The sequence below is a fragment of the Monodon monoceros genome, unplaced genomic scaffold (assembly GCF_005190385.1).
Source record: "Monodon monoceros isolate NGI ecotype Baffin Bay Population unplaced genomic scaffold, NGI_Narwhal_1 Super_Scaffold_19, whole genome shotgun sequence".
In the NCBI taxonomy this organism is placed as follows: Eukaryota; Metazoa; Chordata; class Mammalia; order Artiodactyla; family Monodontidae; genus Monodon; species Monodon monoceros.
In genome coordinates, this window is record NW_021703775.1 from 82109302 (window position 1) to 82136293 (window position 26992).

At 42.2% G+C, this 26992-nt stretch overlaps 1 protein-coding gene across 4 annotated transcripts in view; it reads left to right on the forward strand.

Annotated features, from left to right (window-relative positions):
• Window positions 1-26992, forward strand: part of MBOAT2 (membrane bound O-acyltransferase domain containing 2) — a 111108-nt gene that overhangs the window by 63785 nt on the left and 20331 nt on the right. For all 4 annotated transcript variants that reach the window (XM_029232521.1, XM_029232524.1, XM_029232522.1 and 1 more), the window contains 2 exons: window positions 16651-16746; window positions 25912-25967. In XM_029232521.1, coding sequence (XP_029088354.1) covers window positions 16651-16746; window positions 25912-25967 — 152 coding nt within the window. The remainder of the gene's footprint in view (window positions 1-16650; window positions 16747-25911; window positions 25968-26992) is intronic.

The following is a 26992-nucleotide window of genomic DNA, read 5'->3' on the forward strand; positions in this document are numbered from 1 at the left end:
CTGATCAGTTGTACTTCATCAGAATTTAAAACTTTTGTTCTTCAAAAGACACCATTAAAGGAAATTCCCTGGCGGTCCAGAGGTTAGGATTCCACACTGTGCTCTCACTGCTGAGGGCCTGGGTTTGATCCCTGGTCAGGGAACTAAAATCCCACAAGCTGCATGGCCAAAAAAAAAAAAAATTAAGAAAACGAAAAGGCAAGCCCCTGGGGGAAAATATTTGCAAAACATATATTTGATACAGGACTTATGTCCAGAAAATATAAAGAACGTTTACAACTTAATAAGAAGCCAGACAACCCAGTTTAAAAATGGGGAACTTGGGGCTATCGTCAGCAAGTCCGCGTTAGGTACCCAAGTACCTTCTGTGTGCCGTGGTCGGTTCTAGGTGTGGGAGGAGTGGCCGCGAGCAGGACTGCCTTGCTGGAGTTATTGTTCACGTGGGACCAGACAGACAATAAACAGGTAAACACAACATTCAATCAATGTTATTTCCAAGACTGAGATGAATGAAAGAACATGGCTGCTACTTTAGATGAGTTGAGAATTAAATGATGCAAACGAGCCAGTTATTCATGGAACCAGAGGGAGAGCCCTTGAGGCAGATGGAGGAGCCTGGGCCAGGCTCTCAGGAGTCCGGTGTTGGGTGTATTCAGAGCCCAGCAAGAGCTCTAGCCTTGCTGGTCCCTGGTGGGCCAAGGTCTCCAGTGGTGTAAAATGAGGTCAAAGAGGTGGGCCGAGCCAGATTGCGGTTAGTTAGCTTTTTTTTTTTTTTTTTTGCGGTACGCGGGCCTCTCACTGCTGTGGCCTCTCCCGTCGCGGAGCACAGGCTCCGGACACGCAGGCTCAGCGGCCATGGCTCACGGGCCCAGCTGGTCCGCGGCATGTGGGATCTTCCCGGACCGGGGCACGAACCCGTGTCCCCTGCATCGGCAGGTGGACTCTCAACCAGTGCGCCACCAGGGAAGCCCAACTTGTTTTTTTGAAATCAATTTTTATTGGCGTATAGTTGATTTACAATGTTGCATTAGTTTCTGCTGTACAGCAAAGCGAATCAGTTATACATAAACATATATCCACTCTTTTTGAGATTCTTTTCCCATATAGGTCATTACAGAGTACTTACTAGTTATCTAAGTAGCGTGTATATGTCAATCCCAATCTCCCAATTTGTCCCTCCCCACACTTTCCCCCTTGGTAACCATAAATTTGTTTTCTACATCTGTAACTCTGTTTCTGTTTTGTAACAGATTGTGGTTTTAAGTGCAGTGGGAGCCCTCCAGGGAATTCTGAGTAGTGTCACAACATTGTTCCCGCTGCTCTGTGTGGATAGGATTGTTAGAGGGTGGGCGTGGTGGAAGGACCACCAGTCAGAGACAGCGGGCAAGTCAGATGGGAGACAGGAGGGTAGCAGTGGAGATGGGGAGGGGTGGGTAGATACGGGCTCAGTTTCAGAGGTAGAACTAGAGGGATTGGGTTGCAGATTGGTTGTGGGGTGTGACGACAAGGGAGGAATCGACTTTTTCTGGCCTCAGCGGCCGGGTGGACTGTGTTAGGTGGGAATGGGGGGGATGGAGGGAGAAGCCGCTTACTGGGCAGGAGGGCTTTCTCTGCCAGGTTAAGCCTGAGAGGCCTCATTAGATATTCGTGTCGGGACAGCAGGCAGACAAGCCTGGTGTTAGGCTTTCAAGGCTTAGAATTCAGTGAAATCATCTAAGAAAAAATGTACATGGAGAAGAGGGGAGGGTTGAGGCTCCATTGAACAGCTTGGCTGGAGTCACCAGCTGGGAAGAGGTCAAGCCAGCTTTCCAGCCGGGCCAGTCTTCCCTCCAGAATCGACTTCTGTGTTCTCCTGATACACCCTAATTTACAAACCTGACTTTTTCTTCTTAGTTTCTATAGCCAGTATGTTACGAGATATTTTTTAGTTCCTCCTAGGAAATCCTTAGCGTTTGCTGTCCCATCCCCTGTCTTAGCTCGGAACTTATTTCCTCCTGCTGTGTAAGTGCTCTTCTGACTCCCAGCCTTCTGTCTTACCATCCATCATATATATGGGTTAGTCTTTATTATTTGCCCAAAAACTATTTCATCGTATTGCTCTTTGTTCAAAAATCTTTGGACGCCTGTGGGAGAATAGCCTCAATACTCAGTCGAGAAACTCACGGCCCTTCAGAAAACTCTGAATCCATTTTACCCACTAAGCTCATTTCCTGTTGTTTCTCCCAGTTTTCGCTAGGTAGGCGTCAGGCTGACCAGTCTTGGCCCTGGGCACTCAGCCTGACTGGGCGGTGTCATCTTTTCTGTGCCTGTCCTGCTCTGTGTTTGCAGCTACGTCGATGTCGTTGCCGTCCTCCCGAGGGGAGCCTTCACTTGCTTCCCTGGCCTGCGATGATCTTTTCATGCTGCTTCTGTTCTGCCTCTTCACAGAACGCCTTCTTTTTGTCAGGCACCGTGCCAGGCTCAGACACGCAGATGTCTGAAGTCTTCAAGGAGTGCGGTCTAGTGAAGGATACGGACATCTAAGAGAGCAGTTTTCACAAAATGTGATTAAGATGCTCTAAACAGACATAGTGAGACGGGTGACTGGCATTCTGATGGCTGATCCTGGGAAACCCAGCACTGCAGTCATGATCGGCTGCCAGACATTGTGACCGTTGTTCCTGGCTCGATGTCAGGTTCTTGAGATGGAGAAGCCATATCTTACTGTTCCTTCTATAAAAGGCAAGTGTGTGGAGTCAAAGTGACATCTTTAACAAACCAACTCTGGGAAGAGATGAGGCACGTGATCTAAAAATGTGAAGAATGGCTACTGTGTATCTTTAAGAGGGTGTGTTTATAAATGTGGTGATAGTGGAAGGAGGCTTTCAACTTGGTTCTTAAAGACATCATGCGATTAGATAGTTGATAGTCACCTATTGGTTACCTGAGGATAAACTTAACCTTTGGTTCTAATACTTTAGCAGAAATAATGTGTTTTTAAAAAAAATATTTATTTATTTGGTTGCACCAGGTCTTAGTTGTGGCAGGCGGGCTCCTTAGTTGCAGCTCACTGGCTCCTTAGTTGTGGCATGCAAACTCTTAGTTGCAGCATGCACGTGGGATCTAGTTCCCTGACCAGGGATAGAACCCAGGCCCCCTGCATTGGGAGCATGGAGTCTTATCCACTGCGCCACCAGGAAGTCCCAGAAATAATATATCTTAGAATGTGTTATTGTACACAAAGTAAAAAGACCAAGAAACGTTAAGGATCACATTTATTAAAATTCCATTAAATTTATGACCTATTAGAATGGCCTATTAGAATAAAATGCAGATACTATCAAAAAGATTTTGGAAAACTGATGTTTTGATGATGGTTATAAAACTAAGTTTTGAGACTTCCAGTTAATTGTAGCAGATTAAACACACACATTTATCTGAAACTCCACTTAAATGGTAGTGAAACATCAAAGAGGTGTAAACTACAAGACGGGGGCTGGAGATGGCATAAGAAGCCGAAAACTAAGTGCCTGCGAGGATGGTGCTGTTGAGGACCAGCTAGTCTGTCCTGCCAAGTCCAGGGCTGGATCTGGGAACTGGCCTGGCAGCCACTGGAGAGCAGAGCCTGCATGTGGGGTGTAGGGCTGTAGAAGGCTCTGTCTTGGTGACTGGTGTCAGACCCTTTGACTTTGAAATGGTGCATGTGTTACTTTCATAAAAGTAGAGGTGAAGGAAAGGCTGAGCTCACTCCAGGTTGCTGGTTTTAGAATAACAGCCTCATATTTAGGCCACCTCCGAATGCCACCCCATAGAAAAATAACTCTTCAGGTTGCCTTGCACATAATAGCCACTAAATGAAAACGAACAGACTTGATTAATTGTAAATTTTTACATAGGAAACTTGAACGGTTTTTAAGCAGTCATCTTTCCAGGTCTCTGCTGACTTTATCAGGTTTAAGATCCTGTTTTGAAATATACCCAGAAATAGAACACTCACCTTTGCTTTACGTCATTCGCCCATAGGTCAGCAAACTCTCATTATGTCTAATAATTGTGTTTGTATTCACATGACTGTTGTATTTTTAGTGCAAAAACCTTTACCTGTGTACATATTTAGCATTTTAGCCAGTTGTCTCTCTGGTTAGCTAATATGAGTATTGTACAGTTTTCTGGTTACTTGTTACCAAAGTCTATTTTTAAGATCCTGTAAATCATTTATTAAGTACTTTGCAAACTCTGTTTCTCACTAGTGCCATCTTTGGAGTTAAATCTAGTGTCCACCCCCTGCCAATATTTACTGCTTTTTTGTATCAACAGTTCTTGGCTTACATTTATTGCTATTTAAATAGATTAAAATGTAGAAATAACTAGATTAAGCGAATTATAGTTTTGATTATTTAATTTGAAATGGTGTATTCTAGAAATGGAAATATGTAATTGTGGATAGTAATTTTGGAATAGATTTTGAAACGAACGGCGTGTAGGTTTGGAGAAGTATTTACTTAGAGGTGTTTGCTTTTTAAACTGAGTGGAGTCTCTCTTCAAAATTACATAATAACCTATGATATGCAGGGTTATATGCTGGGAAGTAGAGGTAAGGTTTGGAGATACCAACTGGAAGAAAACTTGACCCCTGACTTAAAGGCTGTTGTGACCCCCTAGCAGTTTTAACCTGAGTTTACCTTCTGTCAGCTTTACAGTTTTCACTTAGCAGGGCCATCGAGACAGAGGGAGGGGAATCAAATAAGACTCAGGACGGTTTAGCAAGAAATGATGATAAAAGAACACAGTTAACTTTAAAGTGAAATGGAGCCCTGTTTCACCAAATCGTGACCAACCTGAGACAACACTGATGGTGACTAACTTATCCTCCCTCAAATTGCTGGAATTCCAGTGATCACCTGTGTGCATGTGTGATGGGTGATCTCAGTGTTGCCAGGCTTCTCTAAGCTTCAGTAATATTCTAGTTTCATCTATCTTAAATAATTCTTTATTTCTTAAGTTATCAAAATAGAAGCCTATGTAAATGTGTTTCATTCATCCAGTAGAACCAAAGAAAGAACTCATTTTTTGTTTTTTTTTTAAAGTTAGATTCTGGGGCAACAAAAGTTCGTGAAGAAATTTGGATTTTGTTCTAAGTGTGGTGGGTGGCTGCTGGCAAGTCCTGAACATTCTGGATGCTGTGTGTATAACAGACTTGGGAGGGAGTGGGAGCAGGGGGCTAGTCAGGATGCTCTTACAGTGGTCCAGGCCTGGACCTGCTTCCAGTGGGAATTACTCAGTCCAGGATATATTTTGATGATAGATTTGAATATGGATGTGGGTCATACATGATGTGAAATATGAAGATGGATATGAAGATTCGGATATGGGATGTGAGTATAGAGATACATCAAAAATGACTTTAGTTTTTTGGGCAAAGCAACTGGGTGAAAGATGATGCCATTAATCAAGACAGAGAAGACTAGGGAGAGGAATTGTTTTGGTGAGGTCAGAATTTCTATTTTGAACATGATAAATTTGAGATGCTTGTTAGGCAACCAAATAGAGATGTTAAGTAGCTTGTTGATTGTTTGAGTTTGGAGGTTAGGAGACACGTCTAATCTAGAGATATAAAATCTGGGTGCTGCTGGTATACAGCAGTAGGTAAACACCTACATAGCTTAAAATCATGGAACTGGAAATCCTTTTGGAAATAGGTGCAAATGGAGAAGAGGACTGAACCCTGGAGCCCCAGGTTGAGAAGGAATCTGCAATGGAGATTGTACAATTTGTTTCCAAATAATTTTTTTTTTTTTTTTTTTTTTTTTTTGCGGTACGCGGGCCTCTCACTATTGTGGCCTCTCCCGTCACGGAGCACAGGCTCCGGACGCGCAGGCTCAGCGGCCATGGCTCACAGGCCCAGCCGCTCCACGGCATGTGGGATCTTCCCGGACCGGGGCACGAACCCGTGTCCCCTGCATCGGCAGGCGAACTCTCAACCACTGCGCCACCAGGGAAGCCCTCAAATAATTTTTAAATCAACTTTATTTAGATAAAATTTACCTAAAACAAAATAGAACCACCAGTTCCGTGAGTTTGGACAAATGTATAGACCTGTGTAACTACCACCCAAATCCAGATACAGGACACCTCACTCATCCCCCAAAGTTCCTTCATTCCCCTTGTAATCATTCTAGCCCAGTCCCCTGCAACCAGCTATCTGCTTTCTATCACCATAGATTAGTTTGCCTGTTTTAGAAGTTCATATAAGTTGAAGTATATAGTAAGTAATCTTCTGTGTCTGGCTTTTTAAACTCAGCTTAATGTTTTAAAATTCATTCATGTCACTGTGTTGATCAACAGTATGTTCCTTTTATTGCTGAGTACCCTTCCAATGTGTGAATATACCACCATTTACATATCCTTTCACCTGTCTATTAATGGTCATTTGGACTATTTCGAAATTTGGGGGACTTCCCTGGCGCTCCAGTGGTTAGGACTTTGCCTTCCAAAGCAGGGGGTGCGGGTTCAACCCCTGGTCAGGTAGCTAAGATCCCACATGCCTTGCAGCCAAAAAACCAAAACATAAAAACCAGAAGCAATATTGTAACAAATTCAATAAAAACTTAAAAAAAAAAACTGTCCACATCAAAAAAAAATCTTAAAAAAAAATGGTATGTATTTTAAAAAAACCCCAAATTTGGGTTATTAGGAATAAAAGTTCTAAAACATTCTTGTACAAGTCTTTTTATGGATATATGTCTTCATTTCTCTTACGTAGATACCTAGGGAGGATTTGCTGGGACATAGGGTAAGAGTATGTTTGATCATATAAGGAACTGCCAGACTTCCCCAAAGTGGTTGTGCCATTTCACACTCCTACAGGCAATGTGTGAGAGCACCAGTCGTTTACCTTCTCATCAGCACTTGGTTGTATCTGTCTTTTCAATGTTAGTCATTCTAATGTGTGTACAGTGGAATTTCACTATGATTTTAATTTAGATTTCTCCTGACTGATGATGTCAAGCATCTTTTCTTGCCTTTTTGACCAATTGTGCATCTTCTTTTGGGACACGTTTATTCGAACCTTCTGACTTGAATTTTATTACTATCTTATAATTCATTCTTTCTGTTTTCTGGTTGTAAGTCTTTTGCAGGTATGTGGATAGATTCTCCCAACCTGTGACTTGCCTTTTCGTCTTCTTGGTGGTGACTTTTGACAAATAGAACTTTTAAGTTTTGATGAAGTCAATTTAACAATTTTTTATTTGATACGTTAGAGCTTTCTGTGTCTTTTCTAAGATGTCTTTGCCTGCCTAAGGTTATAAATATTTTCTTCTAGATTTATGGTTTTAGTTTTTATGCTTATGTCAGTGATCCATTCTGAGTTAATTTTTTTGTGTGTGCTATGAGGCAAGGGTTGAAATTAGTTTTCTTCCGTGTGTGTATCCATTTGTCCCAGCACTATTTGTCCACATACCATCTTTTCTGTTTTGAATTGCAATTCACCATACATGTGTGACTTTATCTCTAGACTGTTTGTTCTGTTCATTGATCCACGTGTCTAACGTGCACAGCACTTGTAACATCTGAATACTAACTTTACTTTCTCCTTAATTATTTTTTAAAGTTCCACTGTATAATTTTTTTAAATGTACTTATTTTATTTATTTATTTTTGGCTGCGTTGGGTCTTTGTTGCTGCACGCAGGCCCCCTCCAGTTGCAGCGATCGGGGGCCACTCCTCGCTGCGGTGCGAGGGCCTCTCAATGTGGTGGCGTCTCTTGTTGCAGAGCACGGGCTCTAGGCGCGAGGGCTCAGAGCACTGTGGTTGTGGCTTGCGGGCTCTAGAGCGCAGGCTCAGCAGCTGTGGCACACGGGCTTAGTTGCTCCGCGGCATGTGGGATCTTCCCGGACCAGGGCTCGAACCCGGATCCTCTGCGCTGGCAGGCGGATGCTTAACCGCTGCGCCACCAGACGGGGAGGCCCGTCTCCTTAATTTTTTTTCTCTGTTTGCTTACATACTTTTTGTTTTACAGTGTTCCTTGTATTTTTAAAGTGGCTTCAAAAATTACTTAGAAGTGCAAAGACTGCAGAATGTTTTGAAAGAGAAGAGTAAAGTTTGAGGACTTAGGCTACCTGATTTCAAGATTTCAAAGAGAGCCTTGGAGAGTATAGACAGTGGGGAAGGCAAAATAAGGAGAAAATGCAGTTAGTACTCAGATATGCAGACCTTTCCTGAATTTGGGCAGCACCCAAAGCCATCTGAGCTCAGGCACCTTGGAAAGTGAACAGTTTAATTTGATTTCAGCACATTAAAACAGCTACTCATTTATTAGTTTTTGTCTTTATTCCCATCAAGATTTTGAACCTTTTGTTGATGTTGCCTGTTTTCCTCATTTGGGGAGAAATTCTTTCTCAGTTCACAGCATTGCTAGCCCATTAGTTTCCATAGTTCCTGAGCACTTTGTTTTTCCCTGAACAATTTCCAATTTGTATCTAATATCTAGAGAATGGGTACTTAAGATGTGGTTTCTCTTTTTAAAATGGGGCAGTCATTCAACATTCATATTTTAATGAATAATAAAAGGTTCTTTCTGGAACTCTTCAAATCTTGTTGATTTAATTTTGTTATGAGTGATGATAATATCAGGGTGCTTTGAAAAACTGCAAAGAGCAGAAATCCCAGCTCATAGTGGAATAATGGTGTAACAGTACAGGAAGATTTACCTCCTGAAGCAAGAAGTCCTGAGGCAAGGCAGTTCTTGTTGGTTAACTCAGCAACTCAGTTTTAATGAGGGCATCAAAAAGTTCTATTTTTTGTTCCATACAGCTTTTCTGCTTCGCCATGTCAGCATATTGTCTGTAGGCTCGCTCCTTTTATAAGCTGGGCTTATCAACATGACAGTAGCAAGTGTCCTACTTCAAGGAGAAAGCCTTTCCAAAAGCTCTGTGTCATGTTTCATTGACCGTACTTAAGTTTTATGCCCACATGTAAACTGGTCCGTTGCAAGGAGGGTGAGACCACAGTGATTTCAGTTAGCATAGTCAGGCTCCCTCCCTGTGTGTCTGCCTTTTATAAGGGAGAGAACTACGGTTCAGAAGTAAAGAAACTTTCTTAAGATCACACAGATAGGAAGAGTAAAAAGTGATGGGGCCATTATTTAAATCTAGATCATGTCTGTCTGGATTTTATTTGCATGCATATTTTTCTGTTTGAAGACATTCAGTGAAATCCATGCAGTGACCATAGCACTTATAAGAATATCGTGCCCGTATGGCTTATATGTCTGCTTTCCTCTGCTGTTGTGTGAACTTGAAAAATCAGGGGCTTTCCCCATCACCCTTTCCTGCAGCCTATCTCAGAAGAAAAGATAACAACAAAAGTTGGGTGTGCTTTGGTATCATTTAGGAATACATTTCAGCTGCAGAAAAAAACCACCACCTGAGATTTTTTTCTGGACTTAGGCTATTCAGAGCCAGTGTAGGTGCTCAGCAGTGTTTATTAAAGGAGCAGGTTTCTTGCTCTGCGGTGTTGTCCTTCGCCTGTTAGATCGCTACTTCATGGGGGCAAGATGGTTGGTGCAGCAGCAGTCAGATCCGTACTCTGGGCAGAAGGAATTCACGCCACACCAGCTGCGTGTATCCGCTCTTGTTCTTTGATTCTCACAGAATGCTTTCACTGACTTTTGACAAACTCATAACTAATCTATGGTTGCAGTTCAACCATGATTTGACAGAATTAGACTACAGATTTTTTTCCAGTTCAGTAAAGAAGTTCCTCGCATCGTGGGCAAACAAATGTTGTTCCATTTTGAATGTCGGTTGATATTTTTGTTTACATTAATGAGTAAATTGAAAGTGAAGCAATAAAGATATGTGTTGGCACTTCACTCTCCTTGTCCATAATGTGAGTAAGAGCAACTTCTTTGTTGAATTGAATAACAGTTTTTAAATACTGGGAGAATAAGATTTCCTCTTTTTTTTTGGCTATACACGATGTAGTGGCTACAGGTCATGACATACTTTTACAAGTTTAACGTGCGTTATTGGCATTCTCTTCATTACTTCTAATTCGGCTCAGCAAACTTCTTCCATAAAGGGCCAGATAGTAAATGTTTTAGGCTTTGAGGGCCGTGCAGTTGCTGGTGCAACTATTCAGCTTAGCTCTTCTAAGGCAAAAGCAGGCATAGACAATATGTATGTAAATGGGCATAGGTGTGGTCAGATAAATTTCATTTACGTAACAGCAAGGAGGGGGCGAGATTTGTCCTACAGGCTGCAGTTTGATGATCCCTGCTTTAAACATTCTATAGTGTTTGCCAGTTTTCAAGGTGTAAATACTTCCACCACGGTGGATTTAAAGCTACTCACTTGATGCCCCTGAATGTGGAATTGGGAAGAAATGCTCAGTAGCTCACAATTACATACTATCTCTACCGCACAGATACAGGAGATGTAAGTCACCTCAAGAGCAGAGAAGATAGCAAAAGTCAAGAAGTAACTGAGAAGTGATGAGTTTGAACATTTAATACCTTTGAAAGATAATTTCTTTCATCATACGTTTATATCATTTAGTTTTTAGTAATGGCTGAGTTTAACAACCACTTTACAAAAACTCTTGAAAAATTAACAGCTTTCATAAGCTGGTATGAGCCAGATCTGGAACACTCCTGCAGACGGCCACCACCATGGGCCACACAGACGCGTACCTTCCCAGGAGCCTCAGCAGACGCCTGCGTACACCTCATAGGCAGAGCTGTGTCTCTTGCCACCTCTAATGGCAAGAGAGGCTGGGAAATGGAATATTTAGCCTTTGGCCTCTATAGGCAAGGAAAGCAAGGGTGAACAGAGATGGAAATGCACATGGAGTGAGTCAGCCTAGAGTGTCTGCTACAGTTCTGTTCTAGAACTTTTTCCATGATATATCCGTATATGTTTATATATATACATACATATTTGTACATATATAGAGAACCTAAAATGGTATTGCATTTTAAGCACACTGTTCTTTAGCTTACTTTTTCCACTTGACTCTGACTTTCATTGTGTGTACATATAGGTATCTCTTTATTCACTGTTACTGAGTGCTATAGTGTGGCTTTCTATTTATTTTATTATTTACATTTATTATAGCTAATATCATTGGAGACATTTAGCTGGTTTCCCATTTTTATCATTAAATACAGTGCTTTAGTGAATATCTTTGTATGTATCCTTGTGCATATATATAAGTATTTTTATTTTTTAGGATAGACTTCTTGCAGTGAAATTGGCGGTTCAAAGAGTATGTACAAATTCTGAGGTATGCTGCAAAATCACCTACCGAAAAAAAGATGTTTAAAATTTCATCCCTACCAGCTATGTTTGCGAATGCCTGTTTTTCCCTCCCAAACTGGATATTATCTACTTTTAAACTTTTGCCAGTCTTACTAGTCTTTTTTTTTGGCTGCTCTGTGCATGGCATGTGGGATCTTAGTTCCCTAGCCAGGGATCAAATCTGTGGTCCCTGCAGTGGAAGCGCGGAGGCTTAACCACTGGACTGCCAGAGAAGTCCCTACTTTTAAACTTTTGCCAGTCTTAAAGTATTATCTACTTTTAAACTTTTTATATTGGATAAGTATTATAATTCTAATATGCATTTCTGGATGATTATTATTATTTTCTGGTCATTCTTTATCATGAATCTAATTTATTTTTCTAAATGGACTGGCCGTTATAATTTTTTTATTCTATAATTTGATCATTCACATTCTCATCCATTTTTTCACTTGAATTCTTAATTTCTTTCTTTGTTGACTTGTAGAATTTCATCATTAGGGATATTAACCTACATGTAGTAGATAATTTCTGTTACTTATTTAATTTTCTGTCATCTCTCATACAGAAATTTCCAATAATCTCTATATAATAAATGTTGTCACCTTTTGTCTTTGTGGCATTTATGATTTTTGTCATGCTTATGAAGGTTTCCTCAGTTCCAGAAATTTGAGGATATTCTTTCGTGTTTTATTCTAGACTTTTTACTGTCTTATTTTTTTTCACAGTCTGACTGGATTTTTGTATGTGTGTTAGTGTGAACTTGAAAACTATTTTTATTTCTGAAAGGAGAGCTAACATTTTACACTTCATTTGCCTCATTCATCTTTTTCCCACTCATTTCATATGCCAGCTTTATAATTACCAAAACTTTCAGTTGTACAGTGAGTCTCTTTTTTGAACCTTCTTCTCTGTAAGGTTAACCTTTTGGCCTGTTTCTGCATCAATACTGCATTATGAATCACCGTGACGTATTGTTTTATCTGGTAGGAGAGGGCAAGTCCTCCTCATCATATGTTTGTTTAGTTTTCCAGAAGACCTTGCAAGTCAACTAATCAGGTTCCACTAAAAGTATTGTTGGGGGCTTCCCTGGTGGCGCAGCGGTTGAGGGTCCGCCTGCCAATGCAGGGGACACGGGTTCGTGCCCCGGTCCGGGAAGATCCCACATGCCGCGGAGCGGCTGGGCCCGTGAGCCATGGCCGCTGAGCCTGCGCGTCCGGAGCCTGTGCTACGCAACGGGAGAGGCCACAACAGTGAGAGGCCCGCGTACCGCAAAAAAAAAAAAAAAAAAGTATTGTTGGGATTTTGCTTGGGATTATAAATTTAGAGATTTGAGGGGAGTGGACTCTAATGTTATTTGAATTTTCAAAATAAGTCTAAAAGTAAGTTATTTTACACTAACACATATACCTCTTCTTTCCCACTTCAAAAACTTTCATATGCTTTCCCCCTTGAATTACTAGTGTTTCAGGGTCAACAAAGTACTGAATATTTTGAGAGATCTTTTTAATGTTAAGAAAGCATCCTCTTCCCTTAGTTTACTGAGTTCTATTTGTTTTGTGGAAACATAATAGAATTTTATTAAATGCCTTTCTATGTATCTGTTATAACTATTTTTCCCCTTTGACTCACCACTATGATGATACATATTACTAGTCTTCCTTTACTGAATCATTCTTGCATTTATCCAGTAAGCCCTGCCTGGTCGAGGTATCTTATTTTAAATTACAATTAGTTTTAGTGTGCTAAACTCTTTTTTTTTTTTTTTTTTTGGTGGTACGCGGGCCTCTCACTGTTGTGGCCTCTCCCATTGCGGAGCACAGGCTCCGGACGTGCAGGCTCAGCAGCCATGGCTCACGGGCCCAGCCGCTCGGCGGCATGTGGGATCTTCCCGGACCGGGGCACGAACCCGTGTCGCCTGCATCGGCAGGCGGACTCTCAACCACTGTGCCACCAGGGAAGCCCGTGCTAAACTCTATTTAAGGAATTATTTCAGTTATCTAGTATAGCAGGACAAATCACCCCAAGTTTAGTGTCTTAGCAGTGATCTATTATTATTTTTCATGGTTTTCTGTTTTGAGTAGACCCAGCTGAATAATTTTTGCTTAGGGTCTCATGTGGTTGTTATTAAATGTTGGCTGGAACTGCAGTTATTTGAAAGCATGACTGCTTGACATCAAGAAGGTTTCCTGCTAAGGCTGGCAGTTGATGTTGGCTGCTGGCTGGGAGATCAGCTGGGATGATTGACTGGAGCACCTGCATGTTACCTCTCCATGTGGGCTTGAGCTGCTCACAGGTAATGGCTGGGCTCAGAGACAGTGTGCCAAGGACAAGCATTCCAAGAAACCTAGGAGGAAGCAGCAAGACTTCCTATGACCTAGCCTTGACTTTGCAGGAAGTCATTTCCATTGTATTCTGTTGGTGAACCAAGTTATTTCGACCAGATTTGAGGTGAGGAGAATTATATTCCAACTCTTGAGGTGCAGAGCTACATGTGCAACAGGGAGGGTCGTTACTGGGGGCAGCAATCTTAGGAGCCCTTCTGTCCTCTGGCTCCCAAAGTTCACAGTCACCTCACATGAAAAATGCACTTACTTGGCTCCCAGGATCCCCCAGAGTCTCCTCTCATTATGGCATCAAGCTGGAGATCTCTGTCTCGTCATCTCAGTCAGGTCTAGTATGGATGAGGCTTCTTGGCTGTGGTTCTTCTCCATGTGAGGACCAGTAAACTAAAGAGGCCCCTGGTGGACCCAGTATACAGTGGTGAGCAGTGATAGGATAGCTGTAGTAGACCTTTTTGTTCAAATAGGAGGGGAAGGCAGGTCACTTAGCAATCCCTGGTCCGTAACAATTGTGAACTCCAGACAGACACCTGTTATCACTTCCTTGATTAGGGCCCAGACCTAGTCCCTGCAAGTGGTTCTTTGTGGCTCTTGGATTCACCCTCTAGACTCTTGACTCCACACCCTGAGCTCTCCTTCCTTTTTCATAAGAAATAGCCGGATTTTGCAGTTGAATACTTTCCTTAGCCTACTACCCAACAGTAGATAGTTGGGCACCCAAAGATCTGTTTTCATTTTGAGCTGTCTCTCCCTTTCAGTCCAATCTCATGTAACTCCCTTAAAAATGATGTGGGCTTCCCGTGTATCTAATTATAACCCCTGCATTAGACAAAAGCTGCACCCGCAGATCTCTTTTTGATAGTCTCCTTTTTAATTTGGTCTGAAAGTGCTGTGGGACAACATCCTTAAGGTTCCTAAAGATGTTCTTGCCTCGTAGAGAGTCTAAGAGGTATATACCCTTAAGATTCTTAGAAACTCTTTTTTTAAATCTAAGAGGTTCTATAAAGTTGAGTCCTTAAATCTTTCTGAGGTGTCATCAAGAGACCCTTGACTTCATCTTTACTCTGATTACTTTAAGAATATTTTGTTGACAAGAAAGACTATCCTGAGCCCTTTCTATTTTTCCTAAATTCTGCTCAAACCCTGCACATTTTCTTTTTTAGTTCATCTCCCTCTACCTGTACCTTGTTGTATGCATCTAAGAGAAACCTTTCAGTACTTTTATTGGGTATTTTTCTTATCTTCCACGTTACAGCAGGCAGCAGTGTTCCCCAGTCACTGTATAACCTGGGGTGCCTGGGGTGCCTCTTCTCTGTTTCCAGTTAGAATTTCCCTCCTGCTCTTTAGGTCTTCGGTAGCAATCTCCTTGAGACCTTTCCTGCTGCCACCTGCTCCCTGTCCTACAGCCCTGTTTTCACTTACCAATTTCTGTTCTGATTACGTCACTACATCAAAATGCAGTGGCTTAAAATAAAGTGCTTATTGTTCTGTGGGTCAGGAATTCGGGAAAGGTTCAACCGAATCGAGCCCTCTTTTTCACCTGACGTCAGCTTCTTCACATAACATGTCTAAAGACTTAGTGCTTTCTGGCACCTCACTCTCTTTGACACTCCCTTCCTCCAGAGCCTGTACATGTGTTGGTCTTGGGACAGTCATGCTTTTTTCCTGACGAACAACTTCCAAAAGGCAGGAAGGAGAAACTGCCAGGCTAATTATGGGCTGCGCCTGAACTAGCAAAGTGTTCCTTCTACCATAGTCTACTGGTCAGTGCAGTTAGAGGGCCAACGGAGATTCAAAGCGGGTAGAGAAAGAGACTCCGCCTCCTGATGAGGGGACAGAGGGGCAGGTTGTAGAAGAGCATGTGAAATGGGGCCCTCTTTGGAAAATGCAATCTGCCACATGATATTCAGAAGTTATGTTAGATTTGATTTCTCAGCGCTTTGTGTGTGGGTATGCACATGTGCCATTTTATCAGATATAGCTATCAGGAATATAGTAACTCTGTAAATCATTTGAATTAGGAAGCTTTCCCCTCTTTTTCTTTGCTCAGGAATAATCCAAGTAGATCGGAATTACCTCCTGGTATAAAGTTTGAAAGGACCTTTTCATAAAAGCTCCTGAATTGCCAACCTGAGAAGTTTAAGGTTTCAACTTAGCCAAATACGTTGGTCTTTTTCCTTTGATTTCTTCGTTATATATGTTTAGAAAGTCCTTCGCCAATTTGAGAATGTTTGAGTATTTATCCACAGCCCCTTTGTGATTTGGTTTTATGTTGTATTCATAATTCTTTAATCCATCTAGAATTGTTCAGATGAAGATACAACTCCCTTCCCCCAGCCACATGGTTAACTAATTAGGTGATAATCAATCCATTCCTGCTAATTTGCATTGCAGCCTTCATTTTATGCAATGTTATGTATCCTAGAGCCTGTGGATTTCTGTTCTATTGATATGTAAATTCTTTTTCCCATACTGTGTGTTTAATTATTGTAACTCTCTCCCATACATCTTAAGACTGAAAATTACTAAACGTTCATGTTTTAAAATGTGAGTAAATACCACCTGACCCACACTGTTTATGATTTTAGACAATTGAGGGCAAGTTTTAAAAATCCTATTAAGAATTTGTTTGATGTATATTTCAGCCAAATATTTTCATACTAGATTTTGTTTTCTAGAAGAAGGAGGAATAAATAGAACAGATATCAATACTCAACATGTTCAGTTTCATGCTGTGAGCATGACTTTCAGATACATAGTTTGGTGTACGGAGTTTTTTCAGAAGGAAAAAATGTATAAAGGTAGGAACTAAATGCACTTACCATTGAAGACGGTACAAAGTTCAAGTAAACTGAAGCAGACACTAGTAAAGATTTTTAAAACTTATTGAAGAAGGCTATTTGTGGAGTAGATCTAGTAATGTTTCATTCTTTGAACCATATCATATAGTTAATAAATTGGTTTAAAATGTATTCTTTAACAAAATGAATCTTTTTATTTCACTAATCTAGCTTATTTTTGTTTTCCAGATATTGTTTTGTGTTTGCTTTGGGTTACCTCACAGTATGCCAAATTACTAGAGTCTATATCTTTGATTATGGACAGTATTCTGCGGATTTTTCAGGGTAAGCCTGTTTATCTATTCTAACATGTTGGTTAAAGGACAAAATATAGTTGCATTTAGTAGTTCAAATGAAAAACTCTGCTAGTCGAAAATTCTTTTATGAATTTAGCATTTTTCTTCTTGTAAAGTGGTCTTTTATAGTGCTACATAAGTCACAAAAATAACCTGGTTTTTAAAATTGACTTATACAAAATTGCTAAATATACGGCAATTAAATTTGTTGTACAGCATTCTGATATTGAAAGCATTTTCTAATTCTGTTAGGAATTTCTGCAATCACTTATAACTAATGAAAATCAGCCCCTTTGAGCCTGCATCCTTGCTACCTTCCCTCCTTCACGCCCCCCCTTCCCTCCGTCCTTTCCTTCCTCCTTCCTTTCTCTGGAGCCCCTTTTATACGGTCGTTTCACATCTGATTGCTTGTTCTTGCTTCTTAGCACATTGTGGGACCTTCTTTGGACCAGAGGTCCTCGGACTAGCGTTGTCATTCTGAATTTCCAAGAGAGGGCACTTGAGCATGTATTTTACTTCTATGCATTTCACTCCTATGGAATGTTTTACATTCTTATATTCAGTATTCTACTGAGTGGTAGAAATAACTTCTGGCTTTTATTCCTTCAAAGGAGATTGAGTCCCTCCTTGGTACTGGAGAGGTCTTTTCCCTGTAACAAAACTGATGGAGTGTCTATTACGAGATAAATGCAGTCCAAGTCCTTACGAATGAACTTGCTCACCATCTTTATAAAGGGACACCTGCTAACACCTAGGTACCAGGTGGGGAAGTTGAAGATAAAACTCTATAGTCTTTATGTCAAACCTGACAGATTTCTCTGTTGAACAAGATACAGAAGACCTGCTTTTAAGTCAGTCTTGAGTCATCTGGACAGGATAAAAAATGACCAGTAAATCCAACTTGAGGATAAGTAAGTGGAAAAAATAAAACAAATCATGACATCTATGAAAAAAACCTGTTCAACAATAGAAAAGGCCCAAAGTTTTATGAGCTTAGAGAAAAATCACTGTTATAAAACAAGAGAATTTCAGAAGATGAAATATCTTTCTCTCCTTAATGAGATCAAAGTGGATTTTACTTTTATTAAACAGATTTTGAAAACAGGCTTGGATGAAAGGAGACTGCATCTAAAAGAACAAACAAAACCAAGACAAAACAAAATTGATTAAATAGACTAAAACACTAGTCAAATTAGCAATATATTGAATAGAATTGAGAAATACACCTGGCATCCAGAAGAAGTGAATAGATGCTGGCCATCTAGCTTATAAATAATAGGAATTCCTGAAGAAAAGAGCTACTGAGCAGAGTCAATAAATGTACTGGGCCACCATGAAAATCTTGGTGAACCTGGAGAGGTAACCCAGGTCACGTGTTGTCATCCTAGTATAACGAAAGTAGGAACTAGCTGCTTATATTTTTAAACCGCCAGATTTAATAAGTAGTTTAACGTAGCTGACTTGAGTTTATTAGTATGGATTGGTACAAGTACAAATTCGTGAGACCCAGTATTTGCTGGATCCTTGTAACCCCTCCTTCGTTTCAGTCTTAGTCATTACCTTTTTTATTTACTTCATCTGCTGTTCCGAACTCGTGTCACTCTCTAGCTAGGGGTAGGCTAACACTGTCAGAACAGCGACATCATTTCAGTGGCTTTACATAATGAAGGTTTATTTCCCATTCACAGTCCAGTCCAGTGAGGAGGGGGCCTCTGCTCTGCACAGTCATTCAGGGAACCAGGCTCCTGCTTTCTTGTGGCCCTGCCTCCTTCAGGGTCTCTGGAATCCTCTTGATTATGTAGATGGAGGGGGCGTGTCCAGCAGTGAGTTGAGCAAAGAGAGAACATGCCATGCTTTCTCCCATTCTGTTGGAAAAGGCTAGTTCCATGACCCCACAATTTAGAGGATAGTTTACATTAAGAACAAAATGCGTGTGACATGGCTTTAAGTATTTTAATGAAATTAAAATGTTCATTTAAATGTTTAAGTATAATTTAAAATATTGAAGTATGTCAAAGAGAAATAACATAGCGTTTTAAAGGTGGACAACCTGATATAAAACTCCCAGTTTAATGTGTGATTTTTATCCATTAGGAGAAAACATCTGGCCATTATCAGTGAACTGATAAAGATTAGACAGAGACACATCAGCTCAAGGAGACCATCGAGGCTGAACTAAGTTAAAGGACTCTCTCTTATTTTAATGGGCACAGAAGAGAAAAGAAGCATTTAGAAGCCTTGAGTGTGTTACAACACATGAGCAGAAAAGATCCTGACTTGACCCTAATTAGGATAGATATGGTAGCCATCCAAAATGCTGGCTGTCTGAAGAAGGTAGAACTGAATAAAGGGAACCATTCTTTGTGCTAAGCTGTCCCGTTGCCCTGAAGTTGGAAAAGGGAAGCCAAGCTCTTGCTGAGGAATAGCATGCGAACTGTTTTGTACAGGGCAGTGTTACTTGCAGAGGTGTGGAACACTGATTTTGTGTGTGTGTGTGTGCACGTGTGTATGTGTGTGCAATGAGAGAGAGAGAAATAGGTTGAATATACATTTAAAATATTGATTAGATAAAAGGGACTCACCTCTTAAAAGAAGCTTCTTTTTGCAGAAAGGTTGAAAAGCTAGGTTGTTAGCTTTCACGTTGGCCTCAGAAAATAGATACAAGAGAAGTATAAAACAATGAAATAGCTTTCCTTTATATCAGCAATAACCGGTTAGAAAATATAATGGAAAAAGGATCCTAGTTTCAAAAGCAGTAAAAACTATGAAATATTTAAGAATACATGTAAAAAGAAATGCCGGGACCTCTGTATAGAAAACGATGAAACTTTACTATAGGATATAAAAGAAGACTGACTGGAGAAACATCTTGTTTATTCAGAGTAACAGTCAGTATTGTAAAGATGGTCCTTTTTCTCTAGTTAATCTGTAAATGCTATGCAATTTAAGTTGAGGTTTTGAGGGAAATTAGACACGTTGAAAAGTTTCTCTAGAAGTGTTTGAGAGTAGCAAATTCAATATAAAAACATACTCTGCTTGTAAAGCAGCTATCATTTAAATATTGTAGGACTGACATAGGAATAGCCAAATCCAAGAAGCCAGCATAGAGAAACAGACCCGTGGATCTGGGAAATAAATGTACAGAATGAAAATGCTGGGATTATAGGTCAGTGAGGAAAGCCCCTCTCGATATTCAGTAAATGGTATTGAGACAGAAAAAGAAACGTAAATACTTGCATCCTTGTAGATGGAAGCAGAAAAAGAGATTTTGGGGGCAGGAAGATAATGAGTTCTGATTGGAATATGTCGATTTTGTGGAGCTGAAGGGCTGGTTAAGCATCCACCAAAAAAAAGATATACGTGACATATTTTCCATTGAAATCAAGAATATATTTTAGAGCTAACCAGATAGTATCAGATGCTCAGGAAGTGTCTTATTACCAGCTGCCCATGTGTGTTCATTCAGCTAAGATTTATTGAGCGTGCGCTATACGTTTCGCTGGGTGCTAAGTACTTTTGCAGGTGACAGTCGTGTCAAGCAGAAGAAGGGAGAGACCATTTGGTCTAAAAGCTCCATTCCGTCCCTCTGTACTCACTGAGCTGAGTCCTGGAAGATTCCTGCTGCTCTTCACCATCCTCCGCTCTGCTGGGCCCCGTACCTGTGTTGTAAATAGGGCCGATGTAAATTATTCAGCCCATAAACCGCAGTGTTCCATTTATCCTGTTTCATCCTGTGGGAGCGTCTCCCGACACCTTGACCTACATTTGGTTAGGGGAAGCATTCCGCCCAGCTGCCACTGATGTAGTTCAAGGTACCAGGAGTAAACAGGCACGGGTCTGTTATATGGTTTGGTATGTCTGTTCCCTGCCCTACCTGAGCCTTTCCCCCAATTTTATGTTTGTTCACAAAGCAGTGTGGTATCACGGTATTTATCAGAAATCTGCAGTGTTCTTTTAAGACTCGGAAGAGTTGGTCACTGGCCTTCAAAGCCCCCACTGTGTGTGCCCAGCCTCACCTCTCAACCTGTCTCGTCTGATGCTGCCGCCACTTTCATGTCCTCACACTTTACCGCGCATCAGATTCTTTCTGCCAGGAGCACCCTTCCCAGCCCCACCTGCGTACCCAGACCTCCCTGCTCTTAAAGGCCCAGATGAAGTGACTCCTGTTCGAGGTGTTTCCCCCTCAGTTTGCTTAGTTTGAAGTTATCTCTCATTTCTCTGCGCATTTCTTCAAATATCTCATTTAGCCCTTAACACTTTTTTATGCAGCTCTTCGTGTACCGGTTTAGCCCCTAATTTAGTGAGAAAGCTCCTTCGGAGACAGCACTTTACAGTTAAGTATTGCAGCCCTCCAATGCCCTCTGCTGAGTAGCAGTTCCGATATTTATTGAACGAAGCTTTTATCAAACATCCGCTGTGCCTCAGATACTGTTCGTGGTATTTGTCCTATTACCGTTTAATTTAATCCACACAGTGGCTTTATTATCCCCATTTTATAGATAATAATTTTGAGGGTGGGGCAGTTAAATAGCTCCCCCGTCTCCACAGTTGATAAGTACTGGAGTCGGGACGTGAGCTGTTTTCTGACTCGTGGGTCCACCTGTCTGTTCCCCACGTCTCCGCCCGGTTGTCCAATGAGCATCTCACACTGAACTTGCCTAACACAGAATTCCCAATTTCCCTTCCCTGTTCCTCCTGCACTCCTTCTCAGCCAGCCCCATCCTTCTGTTTCTTGCTGTGGTCAAAAACCTTGGTGGCTTCAGGTCTCAAACCCTGTATCTGATCCATCGTCAAATCTTCATCAAATCTCACTGTCTTTACCGTCAGAGGGTGGCTGGAATCCACTTCACAAGGCCTGTGCCGTCACCCTGGTCTGGGCTGCCGTTCTCGCCTGTCTCTTAGCCCCATCCCAGCACCCCAAAGTCCTTTCCACCCAGAGCTGGAATATACCTATTTAGAACCAAGTTAGTTCTCTCCCGTCACCCTCCACAGTTCCCAGTGTGTCTTGGGTCACAGCCTGTGTCCTCACAGCACCCTGCAGAAGCCTCCTAGATCTGCCCCCTGCCCCCTGTCTGTCTTCACCGTCTGTTCCTGTCCTTACTTGCCTCCTCCAGTCACATCAGTGTCCTTACCAGCCTTCCAGCAGGCCACTCACACCCACCTGGGGGCTGGTGAACTTGCCTCACCAGGGCTTGCTCCCTGACTCAAGTTCTCTGTGAAACATCACCCCCGGGTGAGGCCAGTCCTCACCCGCATCCTGGCACTCCCTCTCCCCCACCCCGATGAGCAGAAGAACAACAGCTGGCATACGATATATTGACCTGTAAGTTCATCTGTTATCCATCCCTCCCCAGTATAAGAACGAGGACTCTGTCTCATTCACGGCTGTGTCTCCAGCACCTGGTGCTTTGTAGGTGCTCATTAGATACTTGTTTTCAGAATGACGGAGTAAAGGGGATGGATGGATGGCTCAGAAGCCTTTTCCATCCACTCTCACTGCACATTCCTTTGGTGTTAGGTCCGTGGGGTTTGTCGGTTTCAGTGGGTTTTGCTGTTTTGGAGGAGAGAACACCTGTGTATCAGACATGCCTGAGAGTGGAGAAGTAAGTTTGGTTCTGTTGTTAGGTCACTTGTACCCTGGTGGCAAACTGACCTTTACCTAGTAGGTGCTCGTAGTTGCTTTGTAGCAGCGTTGTTAGAGTTCAGCAGTCTCCTAGAGATAATGGAACAATCCAGAAAGTGATTGTTCTTTTTTCGTATTCATTCTCTGATAATGTTTAACCACAGTTTGAGTTTCACTGTGTGATAGAAGTAAATCCCATTATTCTCCTTCTTTGTAGAGAAAAAAAAAAAGCATGTAAATGTTTTAGTTAAAAAGCAAAGTTAATTTATACCCTTTTAAAAAAATTATAAGAAGTCTAGAGTTTTTTAGTTCTTTACATCTTATTTTATATTACCTGAAGCTCTTTCATCAGTTGAGATATTTATTTTGAATAGCTAGATGGCACATTTTTCCATGTTCCTAGCAGAGTGCCGGGGGACAAAGTATGTGTAGTTCCACCTAAATCTAGCGATGTCGTGGTACAGAACGTGCAGGTGGCTCCATCCAGGCCCGGACCTCACTCCATGGAGGCCCGGAAGCCGACTGCCTGCCCTCCCCACTCCACCTCGCAGCCTCCACCCCAGGGAAGCAGGAGAGTCTGATTCACGTCGTGTTATCTCAGATGTCCAAGGACCTGGGAAGCGATTAGATATTGGAGGCAAACAGGTAGTTAAAATGTCAATAAAGGTGTAAGTGAAAATTGCGTGAGTCACTCTAACTGTCGCCATTCAGGTATTTGTGAACAAAGTGCACTGCTCAGAAAACCACTGCAGCTCATCTCTTTGTCAACCCTGGGAGTGTTTCCACTTAGAAGCGTCCTCTGTGCACGCACGCCACCCCTACCTCCGTCACTCTGCTCTGTCTCCCGGCCAGGCTCCTGCCTGTGTGGGACTCATCGGTCTGCCTTCCCCTCTGGTTTACTCTTCTGAGCTCTCATTAGTCTATTCCTCCCGTGCTGAGCTTCCCCCTAGTACTTTTTTGCTTTCATTCATAAAGTGCTCCTTCATAGTCACTCTGTAATGATTTTGTCTTCTGTCATTTTCCTGTCACATTAGCCACCCCCTGACCCCTGCCTGGGGCAGGCTGGACCAGAGGCTGTGGAATGGCCACCCCTTTAAAACCAAAGGAAATGTTCAGGGGTAACAATCGTCGGTTAAGGAAACAGAGAAGCGATGAGAGACATTTTTACAAGCCGGTCAGAACTTTGAGCCCGAGTATATAGCAGGTGCCGAGGGTACAGAGGTGAACAGGGCAGGGTTCCTGCTGTTAAGTAGTCCATGGGTTTTGTGGTGACAGGAAAATAACCCAATAATTACAGAACAGTCTGGTACCTGTTTTCAAGCACAGAGGAGAGCGGACAGGAGGGAAGGAATATAATCAACCTACGGAAGGAGTGATGGATCTTGACACTCAGAAGATTCAGTTTATGTGGTATATTAGAAATATTTATTCAGCACACGTCCTATGCCAGGCACTGTGCTCAGCACCGGAGGGTCCGTGGTGAGAAAGACTGTTAGCTCCATACAGCAGGGACCTTCTAAAGAGGGAAGAGAGATTTTAAAACACCGCCATCGCTGGATAGATGAAACACCCATGAATGTGAAGAATTCTTTGAAGGAAATAAACAGGACGCTGAGATGAAGTGAAGGGCGTGTGTTGCATTTGGGCAGAGGTGGCTGCTGGGGCAGAGCTGCGCGCGGGCCTCTTGTACGAAGTGACTGTTAACCTGAGACCTGAAGCAGGGGACGGGGATCTCCTTGCAAAGCAGCTCCAGGAGGAAGCAGCATCTGGGGAGAGTCTGGAGCACGTGGGTCTGCTCCCCGCCTCCTTCCCACCTCTGTTAGGGAGCATGCTCCTTGGAACCACTCTGTCCCCTGACGCAGCTCACTTGCATGAGAGCCTGCGTCCCGCACACCTGATAGAGTAGAAGTTGCTCGGGGCTGCCAGTAGGCACAGTAAGGGCACGCACTCAAGAAGCACGTATTTGCCTTTGGGGAACATCTGATGTATATGGACCTAACAATTTAGTACGTCACTGAGTTGATAGTATAAATTTAATAATTATTTTATCAGGTGTTTTTATGATGTTTTAAGGTGATGCGAGAATTAAAATTTAGAACCGAAGAATATTTTCTCATCCATTTTTTAACTAAACTATGAAGAGAATTAGGCAGGTGAGAAAAATGATTCTTTTCCCCCAGGGAAATGGGAGTTACAAGGTATTTTTATAATCCTCAAAGGCATGTAAAATATCTTGCAAAGTTAAAAAAAAATGGCAACTGGGTGTTGAAAGCAAGCGGCCTGGGGGATGGGTTAGCCGAGGAGTAATTTCCTGAGAGTGAGTGACGTATGTGTAGGAGCTGACCTTTACGGGGACTCAAGAGGACTCCTCTCCGTTAGTACTTTGAGTTTAAGAGCAATCGTCATCTGACAGGTTTTTTGTGAGATCTTGCCTGTTAGGTGAGGACAGTGGGCTGTAAGTTCTCGGGGGGCCCCAGGTCTGTGCATCTCATGCCAGCGGTCGGACCATTTACAACAAACCCTTGATGACGTTGCTGACACGGTGAGAAATCACCTCCTTTCTTTACATGTTTCAAGATGCTGGTTGTTTTGGTGAAGGTGGCAGTCTGTGCTCTGAGCAGTGGGCATGGGGAGGGGTGGGGGTGGGAGGGTAGGGGGGAAGCTCAGGGTCTTCTTGGTGCCGCTCCCCGGCTGCGATGGGCCTTCCATGATTTCCTCCTGGTTTTATTGAGATTCCAAAACTATAAACAGGTAACTTAGGGTTAATTGTTCTTTAATACTCATGTCTGTAAGCTAACGTAAAGGATGAAAATGTAGCCTGGTGGGTTTTCTTATGTGGATTTTGGTTTTCTTCGCAAGTTATCCATTCAATTAGAGATTAGGAAATATGGGAAGACGGTTGCCATTTTCTCACTTGTGACACACATTTAAAGTCCTCTTTCTGTGGAGTGTAACCTGGTTTGTGTGCGTTCAGTACTGCTCCAGGGCGTTTTAACAGCTGCTCCACCGCCTTGCCTGGCTCCTGGAATAGCGACATAGATGTCGTCCTTTCTCTTTTTGCCCATTTCCCTCTTTCTGTTTTGCTCCACATTTCTTACCCAAACTCCTTTAATTTTCTACCTAGTCGCCTTTTCGCAGGCGACGTACTTTCCATCTTTAAATTCAGCCCTGAGGCAAAAGTACTGAGTGAGAGTGGGGGATGGGGTCCCATCTGGTGGCTGTGTGGTCCTCAGCTCTGGCCTCAGGTTACAGGCAGGAAGTGAGGAGGTGGGGCTGCATCTCTGCTCACACGGGTTTCCTTTAGAGGATGAGCCTTTTCGTAGAGCAAGGGAGAAAACCCAGATCCCCTGTCTTCGGTCGCTTCCCCAAACGTAACAGCCCTGGAGTTCTCTTTGAAATTCCTTGGGGTCTTGTTTTTATTTAAAACTTTCAGGGTTTTGTAGTCATAAGCAGAATAAAAACTCTTTCGTATATCATAAGTATTATTTTAAATTTCTTCTTGTAAAATACTTATTTTCTGTTTTGTCATAGCCCAATGATGATAATTACCCAGAAGATCACTAGTTTGGCTTGCGAAATTCATGATGGTAAGAATTTGGAAATTAATTTTTCATCACTGAAAAGGTTATATTCCAACCATCCTTTGTTTGAGAGATTATGATAACTTTCTGTTAGAGGAAAGAAAGGGATGGCGGTAAGATAGGGAAAATATTGAACTCTGCTTAAGGCTACTAACGTGTGCTTGTTTTCTTTCACTGTTTATTCTTAATTTTGCATTCAGTTCAGTGACAGAAACAAAGTAAAATAGTGTGAGTCAGGCACGTGACCCACATCAGTGGCACTTTAAAATATGAAGGAAATAGACATTTGGCCTAAATCAAGTTTTATTAATCCCTGCTTCATCTCTGTGTTACATTTGTATTAAAATCTGCATGTTTTCCCCCTGCCCCACTCCCTTATACACATGAACACACATACACTTACGTATCCTTTTAGTACAAATACGTACATATTCATATTCTGTATCCTCAGTGAATGGACACCTTGCCATGGCAAATGCTGGCAGTCAGGACTCTGAGTCCTAAGAGTTAGACTCTGGTTTCTTCAGAGATTGAAGGTGGATTCTCTATAGGACGATCATTTATATGTAGCCTGGATGGATTTGCAGCCTCCTAGTATCCGTCACCCATCCTGTGCCACCTGCTCGGGAAGACCCACAAGAATTTTCGAAGTGTGTTGTTGCTTCTTAGACCTCCTCTGGCCTTTAAACTGGATTTAAGATTTAGCAAGTTGAGGACTTCCCTGGTGGCGCAGTGGTTGAGAGTCCGCCTGCCGATGCAGGGGACACGGGTTCGTGCCCCGGTCCGGGAGGATCCCACATGCCGCGGAGCGGCTGGACCCGTGAGCCATGGCCGCTGAGCCTGCGCGTCCGGGGCCTGTGCTCCACAACGGGAGAGGCCGCAACAGTGAGAGGCCCGCGTACCGGAAAAAAAAAAAAAGATTTAGTAAGTTGATGTGTAATCATAGGTAACATTCTCCTGTTTGGAGGAAAGGTAAAGAAGTGGTTGAAGATGGTATACTGAGTTCAGTTTCATTCGCTAGAGTCACGTAG